Source organism: Actinia tenebrosa, unplaced genomic scaffold, assembly GCF_029948245.1.
Source record: "Actinia tenebrosa isolate PJP-AT-01 unplaced genomic scaffold, QUT_ActTen_1.0 PGA_scaffold9__36_contigs__length_13948895, whole genome shotgun sequence".
Lineage (NCBI taxonomy): Eukaryota > Metazoa > Cnidaria > Anthozoa > Actiniaria > Actiniidae > Actinia > Actinia tenebrosa.
This window is the reverse complement of record NW_028292586.1, coordinates 3486367-3503558: the sequence shown is the minus strand read 5'-3', so window position 1 is coordinate 3503558 and position 17192 is coordinate 3486367. Positions and strand designations below refer to the sequence as shown.

Sequence of the window (17192 nt, the reverse complement as noted above, 5' to 3'; positions counted from 1 at the left end):
TAAGTTAGTGTGTGATTGAAATTTCCTACCAACTTACACGTCCTATTACTTAATAATAGCCATGACTAATTTAGGTTAACAAGGCTTTCTTTTCTCCTCATATGAAATTCAGGTTCTCTTGCACATTTTTGTGCCAAAAGTAATCATGACCAGCAAAGACTGGCGGCTGCTATTTATGGCCCTGATTAATAGGGACTAATGTTTAAGAAAAATAACATTTCTCCATTATATTTTGTCCTTTCTTTATGTACCATTCAGCCCAAAGAATTCACTCTGCTCAAAGCAACAGATTGTCTTTCAAGTAGTTACTTTTTAAAAGTGGTTTTTTCAGGAGGATTATGGATTAGCAAATAGAAAATAAAGCCTAGTAATATCCCCTTCCCCCCCCCCCCCCCCCCCCCAAAACAAAGACAGGGTTAAGTGATCTTGCAAACCTTCCAATATTGTGTTCTGATTGAATAAATATCTCTAAAGTTTATTTAGTAAGGCCTATGATTCTAACTCTTTTGCACTCATTGGGGACACTTTGATCTGACACACAACCCACCACTGCATTCCATTGTTTTATGCACATAAGGGTCCCAATCACATGTTGATTTTTAGGAGGTAGGAAACTTTTAAAGAACCGTAGAAAAACTCGAAGAGTATGGGGAGCACGTAGGTATGGAGAACACAAAAAACAACTCAATCTCACATGGTGTTCCCAAGGGCTCGGTGACCCGAACCTTTGGGACCACACAGTGTTGGAAAGAAGAGTCCATGTGTAAACAGTGGGTACTACCCATGCTTCATTGAAGAACACCTCTCTCAAATGAAGTACCATGCGTGCATGCATGCAACTTAGTAGATTGAAAAACGGTGTGGTTTTTAGAAAATCATGAGAAATCTTCAGAATTATTTCTCTAAGACAAATTATTTGAACCTTTTGTCAGACCAAGTACTGGAGAGTTCAATGGTTGGACAGTGAAAGTTAGGACACCATAACCTAGGGTACAGTATTTGGGGCGTGTTAGGTGGGTGTGGTTTTGGTGTATGGCGAGATGAGTGCTTATTTAGGAGTGGTATCTTCCTAAAATCTAAAAGGGGTTCAGGGTAAGGTATCAGGACGGGATTGGGACCCGATACCTTCCCTAATAACTACGTCAAATTTTGCCATTGGACTTTAAATATTTTGCCATAAAGTAAAAGTAGATTTTTTGAAAAATATATCAGAATTGCCTGTTTGGAACACCAAAGGCTACAGTATTTTGAGACTAACAAACCTTTTTATTAAAGTTTATCAAGATGGTGGCCGTGTAAAGCATAATATCTTTATTGACCTTGTGCTATTGATTTCAGTTTATTATTGTCTAACATGTGTTTTTTCCTAGAAATGAAAACGAACCAAACGTAGAGAAAACATGTAATGCTGATAGCAGTAAGACAAGTAGTGTTGAAAATAGCCTTCATGACACATTCAGTAATGCTCATCTTGATGATGAGAGTGATGTTGCTAACCACAGCATGGCACATTCATCAAAGAAGACAATAGACAAGGAAGATGAAGTCACCAGTAAACTGAATGAACTAGCTATGTCAACCACTTGCAAGTCTATGAAGAACAACAAAATAGCTAACGAAGAACATAAAGAAGACACAGACTGGCCTAACAAGTTTAGTTTTCCATCTCATAGTGAGAAGAATGAGGAAAAAGCTTTTGATAAAAATGAGAAAGAATCCTTACAGAAAATACGACAAGAGAAACATATTTTAAGGACAGAAGAAAGTGGAAGAAATGCAAAAGAAATATTCCTGAACACTATAAAAGATATACTAATACAGTGGTTCACAGATTCTACGTATAGATATTTAAACGTGGTGTCATCCAGTTCTGGGAATGTTGATACTTTGGAAGATGTTAGTGGTACCAAACCAGGTGGGTGATGAATACTCTACTCATACCGTACCATAGACCTTTTCTGAGATAGGATTTTGATGCATTGTGGTCCAGCTTGGGTACAAATATATTTTGTTCCTCATGCCTTATATGAGTGTTGTTTGTACCGAAGCTAGACCGCAATGCATCCTATTATCGAACTCAGAAAAGCCAATCAAATGCAGGAAAGCTGTTGTATATTTGTTGGTATAGACCCCCTTGCATGTGACGTCAAGCAGCTCAATTTGGAGGACAAAATGAAAGAATTTTAATCTTCTGAGAATTGGAAACCTATTGTTATTTCCTTCAAAACGTGGTGCATTTCCAATGTGCTGCAAGGGGTCTATTTCACTAATTCCTTCCATCATAGGCCTTTTCTGAGTTTGATAAACAGGATGCATTGTGTTCTAGCTTGGGAACAAAAAACAAACATATACATTAAGGCATGATGAACAAAAGATTTCATACCCAAACTGGACCACAATGCACTATTTTCGATATCTCAGAAAAGTCTATGGGCTGCGCTCTCAGTTACTTTTTGTGGTATGGTATAAAATAGTTACACCATGCTTTCTTGTGGCACACCCTGGAATATCCCACTTGTCACGTGTCAATTTTCTTTGTATACACACTGGTCGAAAGGCGTGTGTGTGCAAGAAAATGTGAGTGACGCATGGGATATTCCATGTATACTATTCAAAAGCATGGTATAACTATATAAAAACGACACTTTTTGAAATTGTGAGGAGATGGAGAGTTTAAAATATTTTTATTGGCAGCATTTGCAACCAGTCCATAAACAGAGTTTTATAATAGAATTATACAAGTTATACTAAGACTACTACAGTACAGTTACAAGTTTTTTTTTTCCTGTTTCAGATGTACTAGAACAGAATGAAGCACAAAATTGTAGTGATAAAACGTTAAGGTTTCAAAAAACTGATAAAAAGACAGGTGATGTTGATGATGACAGTGATGGTGCTGGTGATGCTGATGACAAGAATCAAACAGAAAAGCATTTAAAACTAAATCCGGAGAATATGAGAATTATTGAAAGAAATACAGATACAGAAGAGGTTTGTAGGCATCGTTGAAACCATTTGTTTTCTGCTCTGCTCTGCTCTGCTCTGCTCTGCTCTGAATGATAAATGTACTGTTTTTTTCTAGGGCTTCCCCTGTGTTGTCCCACCGATTGACTCCAAGTCACAGCTAACAATAAGAAGACAAATAGTGCTTCAAAAATTAGCACAAGTGTGAGTACATCTGCAAGTTTTTATGATGTCTTTCTTTTCTCAAAGTTTGGATTGACTGCCTATCTGTCCCTCTATGCATTCGCCCTTCTAGACTGTAAAAGAGGTTGTCTTTCTGGTGCTTGCCATCCTCAGTGTCTGACTTGCGTGTTTGTCACATTGTCTGTCTTCCTTAACTGTCTGGCTGTCTTGCTTGTCAGACATTGTTGGATCGACTGTCTTTAGTTCTCGACTTTCCTCGAAATCTTTTGTTTTCAAAACGTCTACCCCAATCTTTGATACGTTCTCGACTGTCCTTAAATCTCTTTATTCTCGGATTGTCTCATATTGGTTTTCACCCTGTTTATTTCCTTTTCTGATTGCCTTGTTTTTATCAGATTGTCTGGTCTTGACTGGCCTTCTTCAGGTCTGTCTGTCTGTCTGTCAACCTATCTATCTTTCTGTCTGTCCAAATAGGTGCCAAACGTTCTTCCTTTGTTTGAAACACAGACTTGGCTGTCTGTCTGTCTTCAGATCTGTTTGTCTACCTTTTTGTCGGTTCCTAATGTTATTTCTTTTTTGGGACAGGCTTGGCTGTCTGTCTGTCTTCATACTTGCCTGTCTGTCTTTCCAAAACCTTTTCTGTCCGTCCAAATAGGTGCCTAACCTACTTTTTCGACACAGGCTTCCCGAGGTAATAGTTACAACTCCATACAACAAGAGTGAACTGGTAACGCACTTCACAGTTCTAGTAAGAACGTTCAGGTAAGATAACTTTTTCTCTATTCCTGTTCTAGCAACATTAGTTACATATTCATCTTGGAGTTCTTTTTTAACCTTCACAACCCCTGGACGAAACGTTGGTATTTCGGCTCCAGCCAATCATCAGTTTAGTAACTTGGTGTGAGTGATAACTTTGATGAACGAAAAAAACTATCGCGTTTGGAGTTGGCTGGCAGAAACGTTGAAAACGCCCGTACTAAAACAATGTGCTTTTTTAGTTTGGAGAGCCGAAACACGATGTTTAAGCCACTCCAATGGAAGGTTCTAGCGACAACCCTGATTCACTTGTAAGTATCTTATGTCATAGTCTTAAAGCTATGTCATCCTTGATGCTGTAACTCTGCGTCCTAATAACACTTCCTCTTAGTTCTAGCATTCAAAACTTTTAACACATTTTTAGGCTTGAAAAGCATCGTGGTTTGAAAGGAGATCATTTCTCGAGCGATAACAGGAAGAAAATGTTGGTAAATTTAGGTTTAACGATTGAAGACATGAACAATATCATGGACTCGATATCAATGACTGTCCAAAACAATACAACGTTCGGGGTACCAAGCGAAGACACGGAGACCAGACAAGAACACTCGACAATGTACAGTCGTATGGAAGACCTCGATTGATAAGCGATCGAAAAAACGAATATCACACGCAGGAAAAGCTACATTTTTAAATTTAACTTTGCATAAAAAAAGATTGAAAAAAAGAAGTGTGTTGCTTATCAAACATGCCATTTGCCTTCGAGTAGAAGATCCTTCGAGTTGGTTACTGAACTGTGCCAGAGATTTTATTAAAAACTAAGGAAGAGTTTTCGATGGACTGCAAGTATGGTTGCATCTTTTTCAGTAGGTTTTCAGTAAAAGTTTAATATAAAAGAGCTAAAAGCTGTAACTATAAACTTAAAAGCTTATTTTTCCAAAAACATTTGTATAGCTCGGCCATAAGTTTAAATAGCAATTCTTCGATATCTCAGTTGACTTTTTACATGTCTGAAACCTCGGCCTTCGGGGATGGCCAAAGATTCATAATCAGTTTCTGTTTTGTTCCTTTCATCCTCGGATGTCTTTGATTCGTCTTCATCATCATCGCTGTACTCCGCATCATCACACTCTTCATTACTGTACTCATCATGGTCGCACTTTTCATCGCTGTCTTCCTTATAATCGTACTCTACATCGATATCGTCGCTCTCTTTATCGCTATACTCCTCATCATCGCTCTCTTCATCGCTGTGTACTTCATGATCATTGCACTCTTCATCACTGTAGACCACATCATCACACTCTTCATCGCTGTATTCCACATCATCGCACTCATCCTCCTCCTCATCACCTTCGTTTTCCATGCTGTCTATCTCAGTGTCTGTGTCTTCATCTGAGGCTGCTACTTCCGCGAGGCTCTCATCAACATTATTTGCGAGCCTCTTGACGTATACGTCTGGAGTCACGTCTCTCATCAATACAGCGAGCCCCTTTCTTTCTTCTTTGAGTGCTACGTATCTGCAGAACAAAGAAAATCAGCTGTGGTCAAAAATGTACCTGTTTTCGGTTCTTTAGGAGATACATTTCGCTGGAACTCCAGGATACAGCACACGGGTCGAGTTAGTATTGCAACGCATTGTGGGGCTTTTTAGGGTACATATTTCCAAGATGGCGTCTATTTTATCCCCTAAAACAGTCCCACAATGCACTGCAATGCCAACTTGACCCGCTTTTTCTTCAGCCTCAGAATGGTTAATACGGCAAATGCAGTCTCGTACCCGAAGAGGGGAGAAACAATCCCGACGAGCTCCGGGTGAAGGATTGATAGGAATGATAACAAAGTATAGAACAATAATGTGCAAGAATGAGATGAGTAAAACCTTAACCTTTTTGCGAGACACGATCTAATGAAGATTTGATTTCAATTTAGAGCCAGTTCCTGTAGAGTGCGTAGTTAACACCCATTTTTATCAGTGCTCCGTTCTTACGGTAAAATAACTTTTCACTGAAACGACAGCCATCTTTAATTATGGGATGCCCAGGGACCAAACATAGAAATATTTGTATTAAAGCGTAGAATAGCGAAGTTACTTTTTCAAATGATTTTACGCTTTTGTGTTTTACATATCGCTCCAACTACGAGCAAATTCAATTGGTTTTGCAGATGCGTTTCACTTTGGATAACGTAAAGTTATATGAAAAGACACCCTGATAGCTTAGCGCTGTCTATAACGTTTCCAGTATTTGCTCCCTCGGCTTCCCATAATCTCTTACTTAAAACAATAGAATTGAAGATGGCCGCCGTATCAGTAAAATGATCCGCCCGTGTTAGCTTCCATTTAGAGATAAGTTGAAAACAGGTAAAAGATGCCATAGTAGGTTCAGCTAGATCAAGAAGTGTTAGCACCATCAATAGAGTCGGCCTTCTTTCCTGTAAACGGCAAGTATTTTATACTAATATTGCAAACATACTTACTTTACAATTCTGGACAATACAAAGGTACAATAACCAAAACCAAATACGACTGCGTATAGAATTGCTATACTTTTAAGTCCTTTCAGAATTATCCAAGAAAACCCTGCAAAATAGAAAAAAGGTTGTCAGTGCTTTCTTATGTAGGCGGCTTGCTGCTTTTCGATGCAACTGTTACTGTCGAATTTGTGATTGTCATTCTATCATTCCTTGCCAGAAATTGCCCTATTTCACCATGACATCACTGCTTGTTTACGTGGAGGATAGAATCGCCAAATCCAATAGAAAATTCAACAAAATTTGCTCCTAGCGAAACAGTTTAATCTAAAATGGCCTGGTTTTCAGATATAACGAGTTAATATGTATTAAAAAATATTCTGAGCATTTGCTGGCTATTCTACTTCTCTTCGTGGATTGATACGGGTTTTAGAACAATTTTCGGTGAATTTGCGTTGATTTGACCTCCTCCTCCGACCATGATCCTTTGCGTTTAAACAATAGATTGTTTTGATGTGACGTCATAGTGAAATAGGGCAATTCATAAGAAGGTCATCAGTTTCTTTCCATACAGAAATATTTTTACCAAATTTGATATGGATGGAGAAGACTTTGTATTTTTGACGTTTAGGAGGGAAACGGTACGATATAGACCTAATCGGCTCGGGTGTAATGGGTTCCCATTTCAGACCACGTGTTATTCCCTAGAGTATCATTTCTTTGTTTAACGCTTGCGCTCGGTTGCACATGAAAAGGTACATAAATATTGTTACAACTCAATAGTCTTGTAACAGTACTTAATCAAGGCTTAAGTTGAGAACACATTGTGCGATTTTGCATGCGAAAAGCAGATGTAGAAGTAATTTCTACTTACATCGCACCGTGTAAGACCGGAAAAAATTCAACCTTTCTTATGTGATGTCGCGTCGTGTGTCTGCACCTTCAGTCACCTAAAGATTGTTTAGCTTCTGGTCGCAGATGTTCAAGACTTAAAAACCGTGGAATTGAACTTACATGCTTCGAATGTAGATTGTTCTAGGCCTAATCTTCCTGCTATGACTGGCAAACCAAACGTTAGTAGGCAAAACTTCAATTTTGTTCAAATTCTTCTTCATTAATATCAAACTCTTCTTCCATGATTTTCCGACAACCACGACTGTTTTATAGTTTGCTCAAGCAGTTGATTCATTAGCAATGACGTCAAATCAGGATAATTGTGACGCGTACTAGCTATTCGCGCACGCGCGGGGACGCTAAGTAATAAATCTAAGGGTCTCTATTTGCGCACGCTCGACCAAATGCAGTCTCGTTCCCACAGCCTCCATTTCTCTTGGTCAGGAACGATAAAGAGAGAAAAAAGGCTCTGGGCACGAGTTTTGACCGCCTAATACATTTTGTCGAGCATGTGTAGTATATGTTCTTTTAGTAGAATGACACGACTCTGGGGTGAAGATTTCCGATGGAATAGACTAAACGATTTATTTCATGCAACGGGAGAATTTAACATTTAAGAATTCCTTCATTTCAGTCCTACGTTCAGGCATCCCAGACCTCCTATATATCCTATATTTCCTATAACTTGTATAGGATCCTATAAATAGCCTATATTTAAAGAAAACCTCCTATATTTCCTATAAATAAGACAACTACTGAGAGATTCATTTATATTTTACACTGTTTAGCATATTTGGCGAAGGAAATGAAATGGCCCCCCTTTTTTTTTTTTTTTTTTTTTTGTTTTGTTTTTTTTTTTTTTTTTTTTTTAAATGGCTTTTTAGTCATGCAAATTATTGCTATGCACGCTCCCGTGTGATTAATACCGTCTGAATAGAGGCTTTGCAGCATCACGTGCCAGCGCCCATAATATATGGCTTGTGTGATTGTTTTGCTCTCGGGAATAGCGCAGCGCAGTCGTGACGTCATAAAAACGAACACAAAGGCGAAATTCGGACAAACAAGCTTACAAGTTTACTTTCAGCAGATAATTTTCACAGCCGATTGCAGTTGATCTTAGTTTACATGGAATTAAACAGAATGCAATGCTTGTCCGAATCTTTAAGCTATTTTTAGAATCAGTGCGCTGCGCTATTGAATTCTTTATTATGTAAAACGATTGTATTGTTCCAGCCATCTAACATGGCTGCCGTCACGTGATGGTACAATGCCTCTATAAGTGTAAGAAAAGCAAATGCACGGCACCGATGTTGGATTCCTTAATTAACTTGAATGTGTCTGTGCTTCAACATTCATTCTTTATCCTTATCATTTTTCCGTCTTCCGTAAATCATATCGACACTTGGCGAGAGTGGATAACACTAGCGAATAAAAATAAGCCTAAAACTGGACAAAATTGGCGAAGAGTCGTGTTCACCAATAAAAAGCAAAAAGCGATCATGAAACGTCTTGAAAGCAATTTTAAAATGACTGTTAGATCTGAAAAGCCTTTAATGAGTTTTTAGTGTAGTTCTCTTTGTCTTTAAGTTTGTTTATAAGTGTTCTATAGCTTTTGTTTCACTCGTTTCAGTCTAAGTATTTTCGTCATTGTTTCGTCATTTAGTCTTGTCCCTTAGGAGTTTTTGTACGCCATATATACGCCCTCTATGTAAATACTTAGTTAGTTGGTGCTCGCAGTTTCGTCCCTTCGTACACAAATGTAAGTTATTCGTTTCTATAGTTCTTATCGTTTTGCAGTTTAATGTTTCGTAGTTTTTCCTATTTGTCATACGTACTAAGTTATTTATCTATTTAATGTGTTTATTCAGTCTTTACCGTACGCTTCGCGTATGTGTAAGAAATAAAACCAAGTATGGGACAAGCAGTGCCAACAATGACTGTAATAAATGTCGCATTCTGATTGGTTGAGAGTGCGTGCTTTATGAGAGCACACAGCAAGCGCGCTCCCTTTGCATTTTATAAAGGAAATAAAAAAACGTGCTGTGCTGTGTGGAGTTATAAAGCACTTGGGGATTGGCAGAATACTTGAGAAGTGTCGAGAAGCACTCCGCTTCTAAAACTTCTCTCGTGTTCTGCCAATCCCCGCAGGCTATCTTCAATCCTCCGTTCTCACGACCATCAGCCGGGCAACGGATTATGATCGTCGTTACAAACGCCTTCACGTACCCTCCCCTCGATTGTTATTGGTCGGTGAAACGATAGCGGCGGCGTGTGTTGACCTGAGGGGGAGGGTACGGCGAGGCGTTTGTAACGATGGATTGCCTTGTAACGCATGTAAAAGGAGTGCCAGTAACACAGTATTCTAACGGCGGATTGCCTTGTAACAAATGTAAGGAGTGCCAGTAACACAATATCCTAACGGCGGATTGCCTTGTAACGCATGCAAGGAGTGCCAGTAACACAGTATTCTAATGGCGGTTCGCCTTGTAACGCATGTCAGGAGTACCATCCTTTTTCATCGGTCCACTCGAAGTAGAAACATTTGAGCTTCCTGAGTAACCACTTGAATACGACGAAGTAGACCAACCGGAACTCCTACTACTTAACGAGCCAAAGCTTGAACTACTTGAGCTTTTATTGCTTCTGTACCTCATATCAGGGGTGCCATCTTTCTTCAATGGACCACTTGCAACAGAAGAGCCATAGCTTCCAGACGAACTACTCGACATAGACATAGTAGATCCGCCGATGCTGGAGCATCCTGAGCTGACACTTGAGGCATTTGAACTCTTGTTGCCACTGTACCTCATATCTGGAGTGCCGTCTTTTTTCAATGGACCACATGAAACGTTTACCCCTCCACTTGATGAACCACGGACACTTACATCAGGCGAGTTTCTGTTGGCACGGCACCTCATATCAGGAGTTCCATCTTTCTTCAGTGGTCCTGATGAGGCGTAGGCAGAAATTCCCTTGTTTGCAGCAAACCGCATGTCTGGGCCTCCATTCTTCTTCACTGGACCCGGTGCCACCTTGGTTATTGTGTCACTGGGATGTTTATTAACAGCAAATCGCTTGTCAGGAGTACCATCCTTCTTCCTTGGACCTTTTGTACACGCGTCGTGTTCTGTAGTCAGATATTCAATATCTACCTTCTGTTTGTTGGCGGAATAGCGCATATCTGGTTGGCCATCTTTTCTAGTTGGTCCATTACACAGAACTCCTTTCGTAGGAAAGCGATTTGCTTTAAATCTCATGTCTGGTTTTCCATCCTTTCTTGTCGGTCCTTGAGGCAACAGCTTCAGTTTGGCAAGCGCATCTTGGCCATTTTCTTTGACTGCTTTCATCGTTTTGTTGACTTTAAATCTCATGTCTGGTTTTCCATCTTTTCTGCATGGTGCATTAGCATTTTCCAACTCCTTCACTGCTTTAAATCTTCTATCGGGTTGCCCATCTTTCCTTCTTGGCAAATCCTCCGTTGGATACTCTAGTTTTCTGGCTGCAGAATGTTGACTCTTGTTTTCCCTGAGTCTTTTGTCGGGCGTCCCATCCAGGTTTTTCCCTTCTTCAAGGAAAGAGTTTCTGTTTTTTCTCAGCCTCATATCTGGCTTTCTTGGAAGACCTTGTGTAGTTGTTTCTAGTAAGGTTCTTCCATCGTCATCGTACGACTGGTCAAAGCATTCGGGTAGCGACGCTGCATCAAACGGAATGGATTCAGGAACTGGGTTGAAATCCGGTGTACACTCGGGTGGATGTGGAATGCTAAAGATCGGTTCGTAGTTTGCTGGGGCACACTGTTTAGAACTAAAATCGGGTAAAAAATACTCAGCTCCTTCGCTGAATTGAACGTCTCCCTCTGTAATTATATAAAGAAATAGGAAAAAAACATTTAGTACGTCAGCTAAACACCTTTAGTTATTTTTGCGGTAAGTTTGAATGCTCTACCTAAACGCCTATGCATCATTATAAAATAATTGCTTTAAATCTCGCGCTATGATTGCTTGGGAGCGCGTACTTTATGAGAGCACACAGCACGCGCGCGCACTTTCAGTTTCGTCATTCATATAATTCGTATTTTACAAAAGAAATAAAAAACTTGCTTGCTGTGCTCTGTTGAGTTATAAAGCACTTGCGGTTGAGTTATAAGACACTTCTCTCGTGTTCTGCCAACCCCCGCGTGCTTTAAACCGCACAAAGCACACGTGAGCGTTTTCTATTTCTTCAGTATTGATAATAAACAATTTTAGCTTGGACTAGCGTTTTCCCATTCAGAACAATGTCATTGTCTTTTGAATAAGATTCTGGCTTTGTTTGGGTTTTATCCATATTCATGTGTCTTTTCATATGCAATTTTTAAAAAGGAAATGATGCTTCAGGGAATGACACGTGGTCTGAAATGGAAAGAAATTAAGTCCAATTTGTCATGAGTTGAATTCTAATGCGTTACGTCTACCACTACTGGTTGGACGGCTTAATGCATAACAGGTTTTGCTACCCAATCGCTAAGGCAGCCGATAGATCGATTTAGATGATTTAGAAGTTGATTTTTGTGGAGGGAGGGAATAGCGAAGAACCTGGTGGAAATTGACATTACTTTATTTACCTGTTGCATCAAAGCCAAACTTACCAGGATAATTCTGTTCAAGTAAATCTCTCAATGCTTTCTCTATCACCTCAACACAATAGGAATTCGTTTTCACCAAGTCATGTTCCTTGATGGTATGGAGGAATCCAACCGACATGTGCTCCAGGCGAACAGACTGAAGAAGGTTTGGCAGCTCCACGCCACGTGTTTCTGGGTCAAATTCTACCCATTTCATGACAGCATAGAAGACGTCTTCCTCTGAATCCACGATAAGATCGTCATCAACAATCAAGTCTAGCAACTCTGCCAAAGACATCTCCAAATAATCCTCGCTTTTTTGAACATCGAGGAAATCCTTCAAGGCAAGTGATCTTGCAGACTGATAAAGATCTTCTAATGCGTCGTACAGGGACACTGGTATGAAGCAATCTTCGCTTCCTACGCCTGAACTTTGATCTTGAACATTTACTTGCCAAGCCTTCGCAATGCTCATTACGCTCAAGACGTTGTCAGGTGACAAGGCATCTTTCAGCCAGCAACAACACGCCTGTCCCATGCCAGGCAGGTTAAACTCTACTGCCATTTCTAGTAATTGTTGTACCGTACCAGGCCCGACCATCAGGCTAGCTGTATAGAGGTACCTCAGGAAAGCAGGTATGGCTTGAAAAGTATCATCATTTACTTGCAGGTTTTCATGGGAGTCTCCACATGCTAGCTCACTGGTAGCTGCAGCCAGGATGGCGCCATAGCATGGAATCTTAGCCAAGGGGTCAGAACTTGTTACAGCAGTTGAACAAATATTGCTGCCTTTAAGAAGCACATACAAAGCGTTTAGTATGAATTCAGGGAGATCTTTGAATTTGAGCTCAACACCATCGCAGTCATCATTGAAATTTTCCTCTTCTTGCACTTTGCATTCTCTCTTTAAGCTGTCGATACCATAATGTTCTGCTAGCTCCTTCACCTCGTTCATATTGGACGGAGTAATAGTTACGACTGATGTGTAAGCATAGTCCCACAGACACTGAATAGCTTCTGAGCTGAAATTTTCCTCCATGACAGTTTTGGAGATGAAAGAGGCTGCAGAGCCAAGACCTCGTTTCACAAGATTTTCCTCTAGGTTTTTACTCAAAGCAGCCAGGATAGGTCCATGGAAATAAAACTGCTCATTCTCTTTACTGGTGATGACCACATCTGTCAGACTTCCTTCGTCATTGTCTTGCATGACAATAAGGTTGTGAAGAAGAGTTTGAGCGTGTTGCTTCTTGTCGAAGATGTATACAAGCTTGCCATCTTGTACTTCTGTTTCTGTGAAAGGGGCATTCAGTAAAACTTTGCTCATGGTTCCAGACATGATATCAAACCTGGAATAAATATGATGAGTTTCATGATCAATCAATGGAGTATTTGAATTCGAAAGCAATTTAATGAGATGCTGAACTACTAGAAGTTTATAAACACAAATGAAATTGAGGAAATAATAATGAATCAACCGTTGTTCGATTATTCAGTCAGTCGGTCGGTCTGTCGTCCAATTAATCGGAAAAACCAAAATATTAAAATGTCTCTCACCCCTAACTATATTATTTCAGAATTGATGCATCTTCGAGATATCGAGGTTTATACTTCCAATATGTTAATGAGAGTGACGTCAAATTACAAATGACGGCAAATAAACTAAAATGCCTACTATATATGACAACATACTCATTAACATATTGCAAGCATAAACCTTGCTATCTCCAATATGCATCACTGAAATCATTTAAGAATATCTTACCATTCAACTTTTCACTTCATGTTGAGTCAGTACGAAAATATTGAGTTGGGGGTGAGGGGCACTTTAAAAGATAATTTAACAACAAGCGAAGACAAACAACAACGGCATCAGCATCAGCTTCAGCAATTGGTTGTAACATTTAATTATTTAATATGTCACACTCCATTCCCAAAGTTAGTTAACTTCGAAAAAAGCTGTTAAATTACAGTGTGTATATCAAGAAAAAATCTTATTTTCAAAATCACTTATATGTGAACAGTGTAGTAGTATGGTTGCAGTATTTTTGTATGTGGACTTCTATTTTCAGAGATAAAAACATTTGAAATATCAATATGCAAATGAGATGGCGTAAATTCAAGAATGTGTTACATTTTGCAGTGTAATTGACGACAAGTGTTCTGAAGTGAAATAACCTAAAAGTGTACAAAGCCATATATTAAAATCACAAGGATAATTTGCAAATGAAAAAACAGCAGTACTTTCCACAACAGCATTTTTGTATAAAAAATTAGTTTTGAATTTACGTCATCTTATTTGCATATTGATATTTCAAATGTTTATATCTCCGAAAAGAAAATTTGACATACAAAAATACTGCAACCATACTACTACACTATTCACATATAAGTGATTTTGAAAGAAAAAAATTTTCCTTGATATACCCTTTAATGCTTATTTCAAAAGGGGTGTTCCGAGGTCATATTAGAGATATTCAACGCAAGCGTATCAACATGGTTTTGAAGAAAAGAAAGTGAAAACCAACCTGACAAAAAACTCACGAAACATCTTACAATTTTGTATATCCAAAAAAAAATCTAAGTACTCCTTCAAAAGTTAATTCGCCAAAATTTTTAGACTCCCGCGCAAAATCGGAGGGTAATAAAAATTGAATGTTGCCATAGTAATTCAGCGTAATTTTAGCGCGAAGTAGGTAGTCACGTTATAAATTTATGCAATTAATGTTGCGTGACATGTTGGTCATGCTGTTCCGTTGTTTCTTGGAAAAAAGTCCCTTATTATGAGTGGCCTCAATGTTGATTTTTTTTGTACACCCTTCTTATGATGTAAATAGCATTATTTCGCTTAAACAAAGTATAATATTTTATAAGTTTTTTGGATTTATCGAGGTCATGTGGTAATGATGATTTATTATTTTATTGATTATGTAAATTCCAGAGAGACAGTTGATTCAGACAGACGAATGGAGAGCAAAGCAATTATTTAAGAAGCGATAAAGCTAGTAATACTTTGGTCATAAACTACATAAAACGTAGGTTATTTTAGCTTAAAAAATCCAAACTGTCTTGAATATTTAATGTTTACAAAATACACAGTCGATTCCATATAAGTCGTAGTTTTCTCCTTTGTGAGTTGATCCAGAATCGACAAACAAAAGAGCGAAAACACCGACTTATGGAATCAGTCTAGCCGAGTCTGGCTTTATGTCGGTGGAAACAACATAAGGCTTCCTCTCCCCGACCAGCCTTCAGCTCAGCCCTACAATCAAAGGAAAAGAAAAACAGCCTTCGCTCGCAGCAGCACTGTTCCATTATCAACATAATAAGTTTTCTTGGACAGCAAAATTTTCTGTTTATCCCGATTTATTCATTTATTAAATATTAATGCTAGTTAAAGATGAGCTAGAGTATTTAAGTTGAATACATCGATCCTTGCAGACGAGTCAATCTACCACCTCAAACAGTCTGAGAGATACATATGCAAATTCTAATGGCAATCTTCGAGTTTTTTTCGGGTTATCATTTGCCGAGTACCCCCTCTAAAATCAAGCAATAAGTTCAAATACACCTAGTGATCAAAGCAAATCTTATTCCCAATCGATTGGTTCAAGGGATGGTCGACAATATTCATTTGAAAAAGGTGACAAAAACTGAAACACAAAGTGTTCGGCGGTTCCATCGAGTGTCATACACCGTGAAAAGATGAAAAAACGTACTGATGTTTCGGACGCTAGTCCTTCGTCGGAGTAAAAGAGTTTTTTTCATCTTTTCACGATGTATAATTTACTCTTTTATGATTACTGTTTAGTTAGAAACACCGACGCAGCTCACACTAGCTTTTAGCGAGTTATCTCTTCATTGTTGGTCTTAATTCATAAAAGATCAACTTACCACAACTTGTTTTATCGCTTTGAAAGTGAAGACAGTACTACTCTATGCCAAGCAAACCTCTCCTTTAATTCTAGGAATCAAGTCACTAGATGTCTGACCACGCTTTGAATGAAAACAACGTGTGGGGGGTTCCCCTTGAGTCTTTCATGACTGAATAGAACTGACATGTGGCTGGGACTTCCGGGTTATCTTTTCTTGGAATACCCCTAGTTTATGCTTATCGTTTATTTATAGAAAATTACAGTAGAAAAGGAGTTCAAGTAAATGACGAGGTTTAAAACCAGGAAGTACTAACAAATATCCATTTAGTATATTTTTTAAGACTTGAATATAGAGTTTCCCGCGCGTGACTTCTTGTCGAGTGACCAGTGATTCTGAACGACAATCGCTGTTCGAGCGGTGATTAGGAGGCTTCCAAAGTTTGTAAGAGTGGAAGTAGTATTAAAACGTTTTTTATCCTGAATTTCTTCTTTTCTCTGATATTCAAGTCTCAAATTATACTAAAACAATTATTCACCTAAGTAGTATAGGGGATGTATGTTTCAATTCACCCCCCACCCCGAAGATCACCCGCGTCATTTAGTCCTGATGAAAGAATCCCCGCATCAAGTGGCCTACATTAGTAATCAAATTAGAGGGGCTTATGGGGGTTACCCGAGTAAAGTGTCCGTAAATAGTACCGCAGTAATCACTAAATAGTAAAGTTGGATAGTAATCCCAAAACCGCCCCCGGGGAAGACCCACAGACCTTAATAGCCTACAATGTCCAGATGATGAGAAAGCCGCCAACGAATGCCATTAAATATGCTAACATATATGCATGAATGTAAAGAATTTGTCTATGACCTCTGTGTGAAGTGCTTGAAACCCAAAGTTAATATACCCAAGCCCAAGGGTTTCTGGTGTTGTGGTAAGAAAATGCAAATAGAAGATGACACGTCAGCACAGTGTTACGAGTGTGGTAAGAATATTCGCAATGCCGTACCAAATGCTACCAGAGAGCAGTATTACGCCAATGGAGGTCGTAAGAAGACCCCATACAAAAGAATAAAATACTTTAGGGACTGGATGAGTCATATCCAAGGTTATCGACCGGTATATTTAGACAACGAAGTAAAGAAGAAAATCATAGACCACTTAGAAGAGCCAACCCCAGAAAGTCTAAGGAAGACATTGAAAAAATTAAAGCTAGGAAAATATTACAAGGCTATTCCCTATCTTTTGTCTGAAATTACCGGTAAGTCTATTCCCGAGGTTTCTGATATGGCAAGAGCCGAGTGGATGTTTTGTCGGCTGGATAAGGATATTCCTTATTACCCTGACGTAATCTATGAAATATTTTACAAAATTGACCCCAACCACCCCCTGTTAGGATGGATTCCGAGAAGATAGTAGAATTAGCATAAATCTTATGCCATAAGACGTTGGT

The 17192-nt window shown here is 39.0% G+C and overlaps 3 protein-coding genes across 3 annotated transcripts; 1 reads left to right on the top strand and 2 right to left on the bottom strand.

Annotated features, from left to right (window-relative positions):
* The first annotated feature begins 663 nt into the window (after positions 1 to 663).
* LOC148904501 (uncharacterized) lies at positions 664 to 4976 on the top strand. The gene is made up of 7 exons (XM_089024982.1): positions 664 to 770; positions 1371 to 1915; positions 2795 to 2991; positions 3083 to 3168; positions 3829 to 3909; positions 4146 to 4214; positions 4328 to 4976. Exons 1-7 carry the CDS (start codon positions 664 to 666, stop codon positions 4545 to 4547), a joined length of 1305 nt encoding a protein of 434 aa, XP_088881108.1. The 3' UTR covers positions 4548 to 4976.
* Positions 4853 to 6672, bottom strand: LOC148904500 (uncharacterized). Its single transcript, XM_089025321.1, has 2 exons — positions 6382 to 6672; positions 4853 to 5423 (listed from the first exon to the last, which is right to left on the bottom strand). Exon 2 carries the CDS (start codon positions 5378 to 5380, stop codon positions 4871 to 4873), a length of 510 nt encoding a protein of 169 aa, XP_088881447.1. The 5' UTR covers positions 5381 to 5423; positions 6382 to 6672; the 3' UTR covers positions 4853 to 4870.
* Positions 6673 to 7822: 1150 nt separating this feature from the next.
* LOC116293392 (uncharacterized) lies at positions 7823 to 16179 on the bottom strand. The gene is made up of 3 exons (XM_089024910.1): positions 15764 to 16179; positions 11897 to 13218; positions 7823 to 11125 (listed from the first exon to the last, which is right to left on the bottom strand). Exons 2-3 carry the CDS (start codon positions 13206 to 13208, stop codon positions 9738 to 9740), a joined length of 2700 nt encoding a protein of 899 aa, XP_088881036.1. The 5' UTR covers positions 13209 to 13218; positions 15764 to 16179; the 3' UTR covers positions 7823 to 9737.
* Between the last annotated feature and the right edge of the window lie 1013 nt (positions 16180 to 17192).